Below are 17,868 nucleotides of genomic sequence, written 5' to 3'. Positions count from 1 at the left end.
ATTTTATGGGTTCAATCAATTTGCTGGTTATGATTTAATTTATTTGGAATTGTGATGCAAAGATTCAATCTTTATACTCATTTGATTTGCTGGGTTCATTCAATTTGCCTATTTTAATTTAATTTTTTTAGAATCTGCAAAGATCAAAGAAAAGGCTACAATTACTTTGATTTTATTTTTTGCTAATTTTGTTTATTTGACTATGAACATGATGAAAATTCATCCAACACTGGTAATTGCACAAAGTAAGGTTTATTTTGTAAAAAATAAAGTAACCATAGAAAGCTACAAAGATCAAATCTTTATACTCATTTGATTTTCTGGGTTCAATTACTTTGCAGATTTAGCCATTGACAATCACAGGAGCAAGCATTTAAGGTGAAGTTGAAAAAGCGGGTGTGACAATCCATGGAAAACGATTGTGGGGTATCTCTTTTCGGAAGGCCGCCCGTTGTTGAATGGTACGGACTACACAGACTACATGTATTGGAAGGTAAAGATGACAGTTTTCGTGCAAGTATTGGATTTGGAAATGTGGATGTTGATCCAGAATGGACCACCCCATCTTCCGACGAATCCAGCAAGAAAGATTGATGTGATTGTGAGGCTGATTCAATTGGAGAAACGGGCTATGCAAGTCTTATACTGTGCTCTAAACGACAATGCCCTCGCTAGTGTCTTTGGATGCGACTCTGCCAAGGCGATATGGGATAAGCTTGAGCTTATTCATGAAGGGAAATGCTCGAGCCAAAGAGATGAAGATTAGCATGCTAGAAAAGGATTATAAGCAATTTAAGATGGAGCCTTACGAGTCCTTAAATGAAATGTTTACTAGATTTTTGCATATCATAAATGCCTTAAGCTCTCTTGGACAGACATATTCTGATGCTGCTCTCGTGTGTAAATTTCTCAGGCTGGTTTCTAATTCTTGGAAGTGGGAAGTTACACAAATTCCAGAGGGGGAGGATCTCTGTGGAATGAGCATTCATGAATTTGTTGGTTTCCTACTGTCACAGGAGATTTGGATGAAAAGGGTATAAATTGAAGGACGAGTTTCATAAATTGCTTTCCTTTAATTCTAATTAGGAGGACTAATGCACATGCAATCATGTAAATTCAATCTTTTTAGTTTGTGTTTTTTTGGACAAAGTTTTTTAGTTTTAGTTGGATCACTTACTATGCTGTGAAAATTCACTCTTATGTTTCGGACAAATTAGCATTTCCTTTTTGTTTTTCTGAGAAAGCATTTCCTTTAAATCTTATAAATTTCCCTTAAATCCTACTTAAGACAAATTATAATTTTGATACATGTATTTAAATTTTGATTATTTACATATTAAATCCAGCGATCTACTCTCATTCTTTACAATGTTATGTGTACATCTCAATCTTCTGCACTTCTACATTATAGTCGCTTTTCACCAAAATATAAAGCTATAAACAAAAGAGCGTCACAACACGGAAATGTGCTATACAATGCTAAAAATTAAAAAAATGGGATGTGCGACCCAACGTTTTAAAGAATTAGATTAACTCGCTATAAAGGTGAAACGTTATAATTTAACACGATTTTGAAAGTGTGGGCAAAACAATGACATAACTGCATCAAACATCTAAAATCTCACAAAATTCTAATGTTCAACAAATTTACCAAATCTTTAAACGCTCTTACTCAATTCCTAGACAACTCTTGTCAAACCAAGAATCTGAAACACATTAAGAATCTTTATGGTCACTTAATCACTACAGGTTCACTCTGTGTAGCTCCTTATATCCACACTAAACTCATTTTTCTATACACCACATCCCATACTCAAGAAACCCAACTTAAAACCCTAACAAATTGCTGCAAAATCTTAAACCCTAATGATCCATTACCCTTCAATTTATTATTATCTGATTTTTGTAAAAATGGGTGTCCTCTATATGCTGTAAAAATCTTAAATTTTATGCATAAAAATAGTGTTTCTTTAGATACTTATGCATTGTGTAGTTCTTTAGTAGCTTCATGTTGTATGAAAAACGTGAGGTTTGGGGAACAGATACATACCCATGTGATTAAATTAGGTTGGTTGTGCAGTGTGTTTGTGGGTAGTGCTTTGGTGGATTTGTATGCTAAATTGTCATTTCTGAGGGATGCAGCTAGGGTGTTTGATGAAATTCCTGTGAGGAATACGGTTTGTGCAAATGCGCTTTTGTCGGGGTTTATTGAAGCTAAATTGTGGAATCAGGGTGTTGAGTTGATTAAAGAGATGCCGGTTTTGAATTTGGTTTACGATCGTTTCACTTTCTCGGCAATGCTGAGGATTTCGGCGGGACTTCCTGCAGTTGAATTTGGCAAGGAAGTGCATGGTCTTGTAATCCGTAGAGTTTATGGCGACTTGGAGAGTGATGTTTTCATGCAGAGTTCGTTAATCGAAATGTATGGCAAGTGTGGACATGTGAATCAGGCTCTGCGGGTCTTTAACATGGCAGGATTTAGAATTGGAAGAAATATAAATAGAGATATCGTTTTGTGGACTTCTATGCTTGGTGTCTTCGGTAGAAATGGGCAGTTCGAGGAGGTGATTGCTTTGTTCAAGGAGATGTTGAAAGAAGGGATGAAACCAGATGGGGTGGCATATGTTACGGTCATCTCAGCTTGTGGTCACACTGGTCAAGTGGAACTCGGAATTGAATATTTCGAGTCGATGTCTAGAGACTTTAACATAAATCCCAGCCCGGAGCATTATAGTTGTGTAGTTGATTTGTTTTGTAGGGCTGGTCAGTTGGATAAAGCTTGGAAGGTGGTGGACGAATTGCTCACAAAAGGACATGGTAACTACAGCATTTCTATGTGGGGCGCTTTGCTTAGTGCTTGCGAGAAAAATGGAATTCTGGAGTTGGGGGAAGTGGCTGCTCAAGAGGCACTTAAGTTGGAGCCGCAAAATGTAGGGATCTATATGATGCTATCAAATTTATATGCAAAGTTGGGCAAGTGGGACGAGATTAAGCACCTTAGGGAAATAATGAAAGAGAGACAATTGAAAAAAGATGTTGGGTGTAGTTGGATCGAGATCACAAGTTAAGGAAAATTCTTGCATAAACTGGGTCTTCATAGAACAAACTCATATAGCATCCACTATTTTCGCATCATGTAACGAATTCATACGAGTGGTCCATGAAAACCCGAGTTAGGTAAGAAGTGTCCCACAAGTTAAATGCAGGGGTGCTATTCTGAAAGATGATTAAAGAGCAATTACACTTGATTATCGAGGGATGTCAGGGATTTAAGATCAAATGCACAGATGACTGACTGACCTATTGTGAATCCTGAAATTTCAGAGTAGTCAAATGGATGTGGCATGTAAAGAAACTGTAAATTGAAGAGTTGAATATATGGTAGAGCTCGAGTATATTCAATGCTACCTGAGCATGAGAAGGGAGTTAATATGATATCTTAGAGCTTATAGAATCACTTGCATAGCATTATTTGGTGTCGGAAATGGCGGTCTTCAGCAAAAATACACAATGAAGCCTCGATGCTTTTGTTTCAATGGAAACAGATAAAACGTCAAATGGCGAATGTTACTCGGTTATGTGGAGGCGATGGCGTATACCATAGGTGAAATTTATAAAAATCAACTATGATGGCGCTGTTTTCAACAAAAGCACTCGCTATTAGAAGTAATAAGATAGTAGAGATTAATAATGTTGGTACTTTATTCTTTTTTCTTGATATTCAAACTCTTTTCAAATAGTTATACTTGGTGTTTCTATTGTTTATATTCATAGATCAGCAAATTCGATTGCTCATGTCTTAGCCCGAGATCAAATTCTTATTTTTGTCTAAGAGTTCGGAACGACACTCCTCGAGACTTTATTTGTAATGTTTTGCAAGCTGATGCTTATTAATATACCTTCTACTTATTCAAATAAAAAAGTTTATTTTATATGCAAGTTATTGGGGTTAGTTGACAAGATAGGTCGTTATAAAATAACGGTTAATGAGTTCAGTTGGAGTTCTTCCGGTAAACTGTTACACGAAAGCTAGTAAAACTGTCACGGCATGAAACAAAGGACTATTCAGTAATTTAATCAACAAAGAATTTCACAATAAACTATACTGACGTTATAAATCCTCATCATTTTCTAGCTTATGATTGGCCCAATCCACAAGCATTACATAACACATTCAAGTAGGAAATTATTTTTCTAGCAAAAAAATAAATTTAGGTCACAAACTCTCTTTATTTAAGTTAAATCATCCCAAATCTATATACAGTCGACCCTCTGATAATTAATATATATGGTGGACTGAAACTTTATTAATTATTAGAATTATTAATTTATTAAATGTTTTATAAGACATAATATTCAAATTGATTCCCTAAATTTTTATTAATTATTAAAATTATTAATTTATAGATGATTAATTATTAGAGGGTCTACCGTACAGTCGACCCTCTGATAATTAATATATATGGTGGACTGAAACTTTATTAATTATTAGGATTATTAATTTAATGTTTTATAAGACGTAATATTCAAATTGGTTCCTTAAATTTTTATTAATTATTAAAATTATTAATTTATAGAGTATTAATTATTAGAGGGTCTACTGTACCTCAAATGTATGACATATTTGACCTAAAATACAAATTTTGAGATCCGAAGGACTAAAAAAAATTAAATGTAAATTTTAAAATTTAATTGGTTAAAAGAAAATTAAAGTAATTTATTTGATCTAAAGATACAAATTTGAGGGCCGGATTAGCCTTTTTCTCATTATTTTCCCTTCAAACCCTAAATCAAGCACTGTAATTGGGCAAAAAGAAAACCCTAATTTCCATTGATTTCAATACTCCATATCTCAAAATAGAGATTATGATTAAATAGATAAACTAAAATAATTCATCAGCAAACGGAAACATTCAAGAATCAAGATCATCAGCCCTGAATATATTAACAAAATGAGCAAACCTGAGGAACTTGAAAGGAAGGTAACCATCAATTCTCTGATAATTAGTTTAGTTATAGTTTCGGATTTGTAAGGATTATATTGTATCATTTAATAATTTTATCCAAAACTTAAAATTTGTGTTTGCAATTTTTTTTAATTGGGGGATTTTGTTTTATCTAGTTTCCTGAAGCACTGAATGTACATTGTTTTAGATTCTCCATAAGAAGCTCAAAGATGTTGAGATTAGCATTCCGATAGTTTACGGAAACATCTCATTCTGGCTTGGAAAAAAGGCGAATGAGTAAGTAAACCGTTAGGCGTTAATTAGATCGGTGTATACTGTTTACTCGTTACATTCGGTTAACTATTGGTTAGTTTCGTCTTTAGGTATCAGTCACATAGATGGACTTTGTATGTACGTGGGGCCACAAATGAGGACCTTGGCGTGGTGATTAAGCGAGCTGTTTTTCAGTTGCATTCCAGTTTCAATAATCCAACAAGAGTCATTGAGTCACCGCCGTTTGAGATAACAGAAACAGGATGGGGTGAATTTGAGATTGTTATCACACTGTACTTCCACCATGACGTTTGTGATAAACCGTTGAATTTGTAAGTGCTTTTGTCTTCTGATTGTTTTATTTTTTATTGATGTATATTGGAAATTTAATTTCGACCAGTTAATTTGGTGTTCATCTTTGCTATGCGGAGGAATATCAAAAGTTGAATTGTAGACAAAAAGATACATGTGCAGAATGACCTATACAATACACACACACACACTTACACGCATATACCTACATACACACACAACATACATACATAAACAATGTAACACCTCCTACACTAGGATGTGCTCATGCAGACACAAGAGTTATGTTTTACTAAAGTGGAGTTATTGAGGGAGAATCTTAGTCTCTAAGTCATCAGTTTTCATGCAGTGGCTTCCCTCAAAGCGCTAACCTGCAGTTTTATTGTTTTAGGCATAAGACTTTGACTTTTAAAGTTGATGTCTTTTCCTTACCTATGCTTAATGTAGTATTTCATCAAGTAAACTTTTAGAGCAGCCTACTTATAGCTTACATTTTGAACAGATATCATAATTTAAAATTGTACCCAGAGGATGAATCTGGCCCTATGTCAACCAAGAAGCCTGTTGTTGTGGAATCATATGATGAAATTGTATTCCCTGAGCCTTCTGAGGATTTCTTTGCTCGTGTGCAAAGTCATCCTGCTGTAACTTTACCCAGATTACCTGCTGGCTTTACTTTGCCTCCACCTGGTACGTACTTTTAGTTTCATCTTTATTATAGTTGCTCTTTACCTCTTCAGATAAGTCATTTTTATGTATGCTTACAGTAATGGTGGAGGATGCAAGTAAAAGGAGGAGAGGTGACACTAAAGATCATCCTCTGAGTCAATGGTTCATGAACTTTTCTGAAGCAGATGAGCTGTTACAGCTTGCGGCAGCTCGCCAGCAGGTTAGAAAAAAATCCATATTTCCTTTTCCAATACCACTTTTATCTGTATAAAAGATTTGAGATGAGTTGAAGTACATATAATAAGATTCAATGAGTCAAAGTACATATATTTAGATTACAATATCCTCACAAGTACTCAATTCTGTTTATAATGTATGCATTCCTTCCAACTCTCACTATCCAAATTCATTTAGATTAAATGCATACTTTTGAACGTCTAGTGCAATGGAGTTGCCAATTGTTTGTGAAAATCCTGTAATATGGATTGCAAGTTTCTGTCTGGACCCTTCGTTTCAGTACTTTTTTCTTCTTTCCAGAACAATTTATTCTAGTATCATCTTGTTCACATGTTATGAATAGGATAGGCACTCTTGATTAGAGGTAATTTTGAGATGAGTTGATATAGAGCCTTGATTATATATTTAAGATACATCCTGATGCTCCTAATGAAAATATAGAAACTTTCATTTTTCTATTTGTTGTGGTTATGCCACCTAGTCTCTGAGTCTATTTTTTTGGTTTTATGGAGTGTACACTTTCTTTTAGGATTGAGATGTCTTTGGTGGAAAAGACATGACATGTTTAATTATTGTATAAGTTACACTTTGAATTTTCAACTATGTCTTTATTCAGGATAAGCAATAGGCTTTCATTAATGGCTGTGTTGTTGAGCACCCCCTGTCCTCTATCTGTATTTGCTACATTGCTAGAAACTCTATTTTGTTCTTCAGATGTTAAGGAAGCCTTTCCTAGAAAAGACAGTTTAACATCATCCCCAATTCATATGCAGACAAGAAGCCAGAGTTTCACATTGTAATGCACAGACTGTCTGAAAATTTGTTCGCAAAATTGAGAGGTTAAACAATGTCATTCAAAAGATGAACCCAAAATGTTTGTCTTGAATTCACAATAAACCTAGCTGCGCTTTTCAAATATTGTTACGTGTTAGACCCTTATTTCTCTCTATCTTTTCTCATACTTCTCTTATGAGACTGAAAATCCCTGTAGTTCCTTTAGTCTTTCAATTATTCACTACGTTACCCGCCCTTTTAGTATATCACATGTTAAAAATACCTACATCCCATTGATTAAAATTGATAATAATGTCCTTTCCGGGAAACTTTTGCAAAATACAGATAGTGACTAAACAAGAAAAAAGGTAAGTTGTGAGGGCTTGAAACTAATTATCTAGTTGATATAATTGCTTGTGATCTTTACAATTGGGAATTGAGGCCCAGCATGCGAACTCTCTGATTCTTCTGTTGTATTTCCGGGGAACATTTACTGTTCATGAATTAGCCATTCATTTGATTAATGTTGGTTGGAAGTAATTGATCCATCTGGATGCTGTTGAACTCTGGTCCCATACTTTTTGCCGTGTTCATATCTTTGCATGCGTATTTGACAGAGAAATAGAACTCATAGAATTTGGAAATGAAGATGATACTGAAACAGGGACTTCCATGACCCGAGTCTCCTTTTAATTAGAAAATCTGTGTATGTAACATCTATAAATCTGTGCATTAAAAAAGAACAGGATTCGTGTTAGTTAATTTCTATAACTGTTCGGAGTCTTCAGACATTGTTTTCAAGGACAAATATTGCAACCTTTTGCTTAAATTGGATAGTTCTAAGTTTCAAACTATGTTTTTGAAACCACTTTGAAGCATGTCTAAGAAATGATTGAAAGGTAAATTGTGAGATGTGAATTCTTATCTGCAGTTGCTGGCATTGCAAGTTTGCAACAAAGAAATGTGGCTAGATCTTAAAAGTAAATTATTTGGATTCATGGAATGGATAGCAATTTTCTTCGCCATAGGGTGAAGAGATCCTTTGCATTTTTTATTCTGCACTATATTAGATGCAAAAAGGCTATAACAACTGCATTTTTAGTTCTCTTTGACTTTGTTTAATCCAAAGGAAGCATACTATTATTTGCTTATTATATATCATTATCTGAAATTGCTCTGAACAGTTTTTCTAAAATTGCTTATCTGAACTTTCAAAATGATCTTAAAATGGATTATTCAACTTTGATACAGTCAGGACAGTTTGGTTTCACCCTATAACTTTCTGCTGCGGAGCCACGCCACAGTGCAGATTTCAATATTATTATCTGCACGACAGGAATCCCTTCTGACTGGCAATCATTAACAATGATTCCTGTTCTGGACTATTTTCATGCACTTAAATCATTAATCTGATGTTGAATAACATCTTCTGCCTAATACTTTAAAGTCACAAATACATTGAAAAGCTTTATGGATTGAGTATATTACTTTTTGATATTGATAGATAAGTTGTTTACTTGAGAAGATTGCCGTTAAATATATTTATCCTATTTGCAGTAGTAACATTCTTAAATTTAGCTCAAGCTGTAAGTGAAATATTTTGACATTTCATTTATGTTTTAGGTTCAAGCACATATTGCAAAACTCAAACGGCAAATAAGCTTGATAGATGGATTGCATCAACAATTGAAAATTCCCTCTGATCCGTGACTCTGCAGTACTATTGCAATTTTCTTGAGATCTCTGCTCCGCCTTTTTCTGAAGCAGCAGCACATGATGGAATAGGCAATATTTACTGTTTCAACTGTGGGGAGTTTTGTCCCTTTCCCTTTTCAAATTTTCTTTTTATCTTCTTTTTTTGTCCCCCATTATTCTTATATTGCAAAATTTATCTCTGTACTATTAAAGAAAATAAAAAAGTTGTATACTTTGAGTATTTAGCAGTAAAAGGTTGGTTTTAACAAACTGTCTGCATCTGCTAAATTAAGTGCTTTCAAGAATGCAGTTGATGTTCGTACACTGATCTATTTACCACCTCCCTTTGAATTTACTTTTAGCAATAATGATAGGCGAAGGAGGCAGCATGAAAAAAAATCAATATTCTGTTTACTCTTCAATATTGATGTATTTGCAAAACTATTCAGGAATTTTTACAGGATTGAAGTTATATTATTATGCATGCATGTCATTGGGCTGAAAAGGCTATGCCATTGAAGCAACATTTGCATAATGGCTGATATGCATATGCTTTCATCAATACTTATATTACTTTCCCTTTTCAAATTGAGCACAGTTGAGGAATGAAAGGAGGGTGCCGATTGGGTTTATCACTGTTTTGAGTTGTGATGATTGGAGAGTTCTTTTATATATTGAAACCCTGAATGCATCAGCCACTTTAGTTGAATTTGGTTTCCAAACTGCTTTGATTACCATGTTTTTGCAGAATTCATGTTCTCATGTCGAAGTGAATTATTCGTCAATAAAGACGAGGGCCCTTTTTGAAGTACTTCTATCAGTCCTTATGATGCTCTTTATACATGGTGAGTAGAAATGGGGTCGTCCATTCTGGCATTTGAATGGGACCTGCTTGTGCTGTCCTGGTCATTTCAATTCCTTGGTCTTTCTCATCTGGGTTTGGCACATACCAGGTACAAGCCTATCCTTCATTTTCTTAATTTTTCTATTAGTTTTTGGAAGTGGGTCCTGCTAAATAGTATTATTCTTTCCTCACAACTGGCTAAAAGTCTAACCCTATCTAATCTAGGCCTTTTATGGTCAAGGTCCTAATCTCATTAATTAATGTTTGCTCAATTGTCTTTTTTAGTTGGTTATCTCCTATATGAAGTATCTATTCAATAATAAATATCGGATTGATAAGCATATTAGTATGATCATCATGCCAGTCTGCTTTCTAGGGCCCTTGATTACTGACGATTGTCCTTACAACCCATGTGAGTTTGCTAAATTTTGCTTGATTACGTTTCTACAGCATCCCCATCTGTTACCTATTTGTAGAGTATGAATAAAAACATGACACCATCTATGCAGAATATTTCAACTGACCATGTATGCTCGTCTATCATGCATTTTTTAGACGTCATTTTATCATTCAAATAGTTTTCCATTTCTTGCATCATGGTGGCGTTACCAGCAGGTTTATCTTTTTACTGAGGTGGTTGTACTTCTATTCATGCCATATTAACTGTGCAGCACAAAAACTAAAACGAGAAAATCGAAACAGAAAACTTTGAAATAGAATAGATTACATATAAAATATTCAGTATCAAACCATTTTTAAAAACGTAGAACTCGAGAAATTTTCGTGCAACTAGGGCTATAAACGAGTCGAGCCGAGCTTGAGTTATGCCTACAAGCTCGAATGTGTCATACAAGCCCGAGCGTGAGCGCGAACGTGTGATAAAGCTCGAGCTTGAGCTCGAACGTGTTTTACAAGCTCGAGCTTGAGCTTGAACGTGTTATAAGTTCGAATTCGAACTTGAGCATGCTTAAATTCTCAAGCTCGAACTGAACTCGTAATCGAACGACATCCAAGCTACTTGAGCTCGACTTGAGCAAGTTCGAGTTCAATAAAGACAAAAAGAAAATATTATTGAAACATTATCATGTGTGATGAATTTAAAATCCTTTTCACTATAAGATATGGCAGTCAACCAATTAAGATGATGAATTCAGTGGTATAACAAGTTAATATAATCTAATGAAAAATGAATAATGGTTTTGTGCGTAAAAGACCAGTTTATTCTTTTGTGCGTAAGAGATTCGTTTAGGCTTGTTTAACCGGCAAAGTAATTCAGCAAAGTATAATTTTGAAAGAAATATGAATTTAAGGGGCCACTGTAAAAAAAAAAATGACAGTTAAAAGAAACTCAAAGTAACTTGGGCGTTTGAAGCAGTTGAATTGATCTTACAAAACCTTAGTATGTTGTCTCTACAGGGAGATATGGAGGCAAGAGTAACATGGCCTTCATGTGCTGAAGAATAGGCTGTGTCATTATCAAACTATAAAGAAAATACCCTCTCACTCTCTACAATCTCTGCGGGCCATTGCATTTCGGTGCAAATTTTGTTGTCCATTCCTGCAAATCAATCTCAGTCACAGAACATGGAAAGAGTTTCTCTCAAAGACGACGGCTCATCGGTAATTCCTCTCCTTTTCTTTACTGTAAAAAATTATTTACCTGCTTAAAAATATGCAAGTTTTTTCTAATAACATGGCAGTTGCTGCAATCTTTATGCTAGTTGAAGGATTAGATAAAAAGTTCAACTTTAAATGACATTTAAGCCTATAGAAGGGCAGTACTTGATGGTACATTTCATATAGTATAAGTTAAATTATGCGGGCATAGATGGTCTGTCGTGGACATTTTAGGTATTGAGAAAAACATAAGGAGAAAACAAAAATGTTGGATATTGGCACATGAGGGTATTAAATTTCGCATTTGCAGATCACTATCTTAGGGTGATGAAAAATATGTAGATATATTTTTTGTGAAAATATAGGCAAGCAGAAACATTTTAGTGGTGCATATTCTTAGTATTTATTATGTCTGAATATTGATTAAGTTGTACTATTTTCGGTGGTGGTAATTTGAATAGGACCACTCGATGGTTGAGTCACTTTTTTTAATTGCTCTGCTGGATGATTAGATGTGTAAATTTAGGGTAAAATACTAAGCATAAAATCATAATTAAATTTTGTGTTAGATAAAATTAAAGTTAACAGATTGTGTTTGTGGATTGATTGGTTATTTAACAATGTTATTAAAGCTTCAATTTAGAGTTCGATCTTGGCAATTTTTATTTATTTAATTAAATATTTGAGCATCATATAAAATAAATATCTATTTATTCCGGCTTCAAATTTAATGACATTTACGTGCAAAGATGTGTTAGAAAAAAATAAAACAATAGCAAAAGTTTCACCTAAGAGTTTGAATTATTTAAAACTTTGGATAGATTGATTATTTGATATCTTGAATTTAGAATATTTGATTCCGGGGTCGTTGTACTTCGATTGTTATATTTTGGCGATTCAACTATGATTTTATTTCAACTAGAATGATTTTTAGTCAACGAAAAAAATGATGAGTTGGTTTTTGGTTGATTGTGCCTATACATAAAATATAAGACATAATTTGGTATAAATGATGAAAAATTGATTGCAATATATAATTTGGCCGAAAATCACTTAGAAACCTCTCGATGTCACTAAAATCGTACTTCGGTAACCAGATTAAAATAGATTAAAGTACGATCACCAATTTGAAATAAGTTTGAAGTCCGGAAAACTCAGATTTAATTACCCCTTTAATTTATGTCATAAGTAAAAGTAGAACCCAACCTATGCTTTTCCAGTTCCTTAAAGCTTGACTCATAGTTTGAGAAACATCATATATGCATGGTGAGTTGTTCTCTAGACATAAAAATTTATTGCCTGCTTCATTGTCGTCAATCTTGAGTCTAGAATCGGCCAAGTCCTCTAACATAATTCTTCTAATTCTTTACTCTAAATATCTCTAATTCTTTTATCTTCCAAATCAAACTAAAATTTTCTGTCTAAAATTACTAATTTTAATAATTTTCTTTATCTGCTAAGTTGAACTCGCAAGTTCGGTTGAATATCATTGATTGCAAGCAGACTCGTATAGAAACTCGTGAACTAAATCATTTAATACTTTTATAAAATAACTTGCTTAAAAATTACTAAATTGTAAAATAAAAATTCATATTGCTATTGAGAAATAAAGAAGAAGATAAGGGGTCAAGCTATTCTGCCATTTTAATTTTAATTTTAATTTTAAGTTTAATTTTAATTTTAATTTGTTTGAAATAAATTAATTATTAATTTAAGAGTTGATTATTGACTTAATTATTATAGATTTTAAATAATAATTTAAGTTTATCTACTGTTAATAAGCTAAAGTGTAGCTTGTATATTCGTACGACCAAACTATTTATGAATCTAATTTGAGGCTGATACTTGTGCGACTAATGAGTAAGTTACAAATCAAGTTCGACCCAGGCTCAAACTCACATCTCGTTTATTGTATTCCTATTCAAACTTATAAATTGTAAATTTAAGCGTGACTCGATTTTGTTAAAATCTAAACAAATGTAAAGTTAAATATTAAAGTTATTTGTTCAAAAGTACTTAAAATTGAAAGAAGAATAAATATTTTTAACCAAGAAATTTAACTTTTAAGTGAATAAACTATTTATAGTTGAGTTTCAACCGGTTTGAGTTGAATTGAATTAGTTGACTGATAACGTTACAGGTATATTCTTAATGTAGATAAATCCAAGGCTATTGAGACTTGCAAGACAACAATTAAGTTGAGAGACAAATACAGTTTTTTTGGGTATTGATGCTTCAAGGTGGCAGGGTTGAATAAACAATATGCTATCCTAAAAGCAGTATAAAAAAATAAGGGTAAAAATGTACCTCTATGACATTAAATAAAAGGCAAATAGGTGTATACACATCAGTTAGGGGTGTAAACGAGTTGGGCTACTCGAGATTGACTCGAAAAAAGCTCGAGATCGGCTCGAAAAATTCGAGTCGAGCTCGAGCTCGAGTTCGAGTAGCTCCATCTCGAGCCGAGCTCGAGTACCATTTACTAAGGCTCGTGAGGCTCGCGAGCCTAAACGGGTCTAAACGAGCTTGTTATAAAATAACAATAATAATTTTATTATCATTATATTAAATTTTTACACCTTTAAATTTAGATATGCATCACAAAAATTGGTTAAATTGCATAATATATAGTGAAAAATAATTAAAATACATCAAATTTGATTTTTTTAATTATTGTTTTTATTTTTATTAAATTCAACTCGAGCTCGAGCTCGAGTAGCTCGAATGTTGTTCGAGCTCGAGTAGCTCGAATGTTGTTCGAGCTCGAGCTCGAGTAGCTCGAATGTTGTTCGAGCTCGAGCTCGAGCTTCAAAATTAAAGCCCAGTCGAGCTCGAGCCTGTAAAACACACTCGAGCTCGAGCTCGAGCTTGGCCTAACTCGGGCTTGACTCGGCCCATTTACACCCCTAACATCAGTGGTTAAGAACCAAACTAGCCGGTTTTGCGGTTTTGACTACGAATTATAGGTCAGTTCGGTTTGATTCTTTCTAAAATTTAAATTTGTGAAAGTTGAACAAAAAAAAAGCTATAAAATCAAAAATTAGGGAACCGGTTAAACCTTAAAACTGTATGTTTTTTTATATATTAGTTAGTGTTATACATTTACTAGTCTGAATTTTATATCTTTGTTTAGATTTTAAATATGTAGCTTTTTTATACATATAATGGCAAATCATTCAAAAATGTTTTTTTTTAATTTATATTAAAATCTTATAAAAACGTCAATTTTCGGTAAATACATTTCTATTATATTTAAATATTCAATTGTACTATGACCCAATTTTTTAATGTGGTAAATTGTAACCTAATTGTGATAAATATTTTCCTGTTGTGATTCTTTTTGGTAAAAGTGAAACATAAAGAAAAAGTTTGACATTTTTAGGTACTTGTAAAGATGGTACTAACATATAAAAAATTGTTTTTTAATGTAAATTCACCATCACTACAAACCAAATCTATAAAATGGATTGTACTCTCCAGTACATTTAAAATATATGCATGTGATTTCAGGTATAATATTAATTTGGACAATTACTAAGTTTGAAGACTAAAACTGAAAAGCACTGTTCTCAATATATATCATCATTGTCTTTATGTTGACTCATCAAACCAAGAGATGAAATTTTTATACTATATGCTATATTTAAAATGTATATACATACTTGTAAAAGATTAGATGGAGACTTTCAAAGTTGATTTTTAAGATCTTACTTTAAAGTCTAGTGATTGAATTTGGAATCTGCATGCATGACACAGAGTGAGGTTGTTGTTACCTTTCGATAGAAAGTTATAAAAAAAATATGAAATCTATTTGAAATTATGAATTGCAATGTGAAGATTCATTTACATTACTAAAATAGATCAAATACAATGGGATTAAAGGGTAGACCATTGGGGAGATTAAAATTAATTTAAACAGTCGTATCGTAAATAAATTACCTCGTTTACTACATGATTAATTTCATATCTAAACTGACAAAGTATGTCTAATCCCTTTTAACATCATGAATTTTTTTTAGTTATTTTTTTTAAATTCTTAAATTTTAATGCTTTTATTTAATGCTTAATATTTTAAATAATTTTTTGCATTATTTACAATTATGATGTTGCTTATCTTAATAGATGTTAAATGGGTCTATTTATATTACATCAACTAAATTTATATCATTCAAATATTTAGATGGATATAAATATCATATTAAACATGTCGATTCAATAATATATTTAAATGAATGTATTTATACGTGCCATATCATATAATCTATATTAATAGCGTATCATATTCGAATTTTATATATTAAATATAATTATTAATCATATCATACTCATATTTAGTCTAATCATGTCATAAATGTACATGGATATAATTTAGATATGATCTTCATATATGAATTGTAATGTCTATTTTGAGTATAAAAAATCTAAGGAGTAAAAGAAAAATGATAATTTATGAAGAAGAAATTGAATGGTAAAGAAAAAAGAGGGTCCATGTTGTCATTAGGACGACGGACATAGGTGTGTCAAGCAACGTTGTTCGGCTCCCCTCATACACATACCCCAAAACACCCGTGCTTATGTCCTTCTAATTTGCCCCTACATCCCCTCTCAATAGTCGGACCTATAGTCGGACCTACGTAGAACGTATAATAAATAATTGTTCATCTTATAAATTTAAAATTAAAAATTTAAGTGTTTATATAAAATTTTATAAGATAATTTTTTTTGTTTACTTGAAATTTTCTTTCGTTGTACTTCTTCGCTGTCTCATCCGTTTTCGATCTTGAATGAATGGCTCGACCTACCTAGATGTTCTTATATTTTATCTACCTTATTAAAATAGTAACTATCCTTTTGAATAATATTATTAATCTAAGATTTCATAATATAATTTTACTTATTTAAAAATTCTTTTGCTCACCTTAAATTTTTCGGGTTCTGCTTTCTCTCGTGTTGCAATTATTTTTTATTCTGAAGGTATAGTTCGATACATCCAAATATTTTTTTATTTTATCTATTATATAAAATAGTTTTGTTTTATTCTAAAAATTATCTTTATACTAAATTGTAATTCTATCACGACTTTTATAAATCGTCAATCTTATTCACAATTTTTTAATTTTTTGCAAACATCACCATGTTATTTTGTTACTCTACTTTGCAAGGATATCAATTACTAATAACATGTGGCTTGTCATGCCATGTCATCATCCAGTCGCCACGTCGGCTATAAATCGCCAAATACTCCGATGGTGATAAAATTACAACAAAATTAAAAGCTGGCAAATTAAATTGGCAATTTTAAGAGTCGGGATAGAATTATATTTTTATATGAAGATAATCATTTTATATGCAATTATAAAATATAAATATTAATTTATATTTATGTCTAGCCTATAGAAAATTTCTGGATCCGTCACTGTACTCGCACGCTCTCTCTATTTCTTTCTCCATAAATACCCCCTTCCTATCCTCCCATATCCTCCACCTCCATTCCACACTCCAACTCCTTTTCCATTTCTCTCCTTCTTCTTCTTCATCTTCTTCTTGTTTTTCTTACAGAAAATTAATAATGGCTATTCGAAAATCAAACAAACTGAGTCAAACCGCAATGATCAAGCAAATCCTTAAAAGATGTTCAAGCTTGGGCAAGAAACATGGCTACTATGATGATGGTCTACCAGTTGACGTACCAAAGGGTCACTTTGCAGTTTATGTTGGTGAAAACAGAAGTAGATACATTGTTCCCATCTCGCTTCTAACTCACCCCGAGTTTCAATGCTTGCTCCGACTCGCCGAAGAAGAATTCGGATTCGATCATGACATGGGACTCACTATTCCTTGTGAAGAAGTTGTTTTTCTGTCTCTAACATCATCTCTCAGATGAACCACCACCGTTGATTACTAGATCGTTCTGTTTGCATATATGGGGAGATGTTCAAGATGAAGCTGAGTCTTCTCTTTTTTTAACTCGCTCTCCATGTTCATTCTTGATCTTGGTTTTTTTGTTTATTTTAAACCCTTTGTTTTGGGGTTTTTGTGGCTAATTACTAACCCTAGATCCCAAGAAAAAGAATTGTTTTGGGTTTAGATTTGTATAAAGTAAGTCTGGTTTTCCTCACAGATTTAATCAGCTGTGGGAGAAGTTTTTAAGGCAATTAATGCATTGTTTAATTATCTGCCTATTTAACTTTATTATATAAAATTTAATTGTCTCCTTTTCTTTTAATTATTTTTATGTGCATATATTTTTTATCTGACATGCTTTTTTTTCTTAATTATTAGAGAAAAGCAAAGGTAATTAAATCTAAAATTAATTGGAATCGGGTATGTTGGAGAAAGAGTTAATTATAATAATGTGCATGGCTAAGTGAAAAGAGAATAATCATGATATTAATTTAATAAAATAAAATTGTACTATATACTATAGTATAGAGTATAAAATATAAAATTTAGGCCACACTCCAACAGCATAGTTTTGTCAGAGAATGTGGGGTACTTAAG

General features: G+C 32.7%; 3 protein-coding genes and 1 long non-coding RNA gene across 4 annotated transcripts; all 4 read left to right on the top strand.

The window, feature by feature from the left end:
* The first annotated feature begins 1,421 nt into the window (after positions 1-1,421).
* Positions 1,422-3,795, top strand: LOC126681532 (pentatricopeptide repeat-containing protein At4g21300-like). Its single transcript, XM_050377074.2, has one exon. The coding sequence runs from the start codon at positions 1,635-1,637 to the stop codon at positions 3,066-3,068; it is 1,434 nt and encodes a 477-aa protein (XP_050233031.1). The 5' UTR covers positions 1,422-1,634; the 3' UTR covers positions 3,069-3,795.
* Positions 3,796-4,788: 993 nt separating this feature from the next.
* LOC126681540 (transcription initiation factor TFIID subunit 14b-like) lies at positions 4,789-9,176 on the top strand. Its single transcript, XM_050377088.2, has 6 exons — positions 4,789-4,982; positions 5,155-5,243; positions 5,330-5,551; positions 6,034-6,221; positions 6,299-6,420; positions 8,835-9,176. The coding sequence occupies exons 1-6, from the start codon at positions 4,953-4,955 to the stop codon at positions 8,919-8,921; spliced, it is 738 nt and encodes a 245-aa protein (XP_050233045.1). The 5' UTR covers positions 4,789-4,952; the 3' UTR covers positions 8,922-9,176.
* Positions 9,177-9,881: 705 nt separating this feature from the next.
* Positions 9,882-13,957, top strand: LOC126681572 (uncharacterized). Its single transcript, XR_007641385.2, has 3 exons — positions 9,882-10,162; positions 11,167-11,370; positions 13,525-13,957. It is a non-coding gene; the product is annotated as an uncharacterized LOC126681572 (long non-coding RNA).
* A 2,857-nt stretch (positions 13,958-16,814) lies between these two features.
* On the top strand, positions 16,815-17,593 carry LOC126681570 (protein SMALL AUXIN UP-REGULATED RNA 12-like). Its single transcript, XM_050377119.2, has one exon. The coding sequence runs from the start codon at positions 16,937-16,939 to the stop codon at positions 17,249-17,251; it is 315 nt and encodes a 104-aa protein (XP_050233076.1). The 5' UTR covers positions 16,815-16,936; the 3' UTR covers positions 17,252-17,593.
* The last annotated feature ends 275 nt before the right edge of the window (positions 17,594-17,868 follow it).

The sequence above is a fragment of the Mercurialis annua genome, linkage group LG5 (assembly GCF_937616625.2).
Source record: "Mercurialis annua linkage group LG5, ddMerAnnu1.2, whole genome shotgun sequence".
Lineage (NCBI taxonomy): Eukaryota > Viridiplantae > Streptophyta > Magnoliopsida > Malpighiales > Euphorbiaceae > Mercurialis > Mercurialis annua.
Note: the sequence above shows the minus strand (reverse complement) of the source record. Positions and strands in the feature narration are given on the sequence as shown.

What these genes read in the sequence shown, in the direction of transcription:
- LOC126681540 (XM_050377088.2), top strand. Translation starts at nt 4,953, where the DNA reads ATGAGCAAACCTGAGGAACTTGAAAGGAAG. An exon ending in CTTGGAAAAAAGGCGAATGA is followed by an intron (nt 5,244 to 5,329) that starts GTAAGTAAACCG and finishes TTTCGTCTTTAG; the next exon opens with GTATCAGTCACATAGATGGA. An exon ending in CTTTACTTTGCCTCCACCTG is followed by an intron (nt 6,222 to 6,298) that starts GTACGTACTTTT and finishes GTATGCTTACAG; the next exon opens with TAATGGTGGAGGATGCAAGT.
- LOC126681570 (XM_050377119.2), top strand. Translation starts at nt 16,937, where the DNA reads ATGGCTATTCGAAAATCAAACAAACTGAGTCAAACCGCAATGATCAAG.
- LOC126681532 (XM_050377074.2), top strand. Translation starts at nt 1,635, where the DNA reads ATGTTCAACAAATTTACCAAATCTTTAAACGCTCTTACTCAATTCCTA.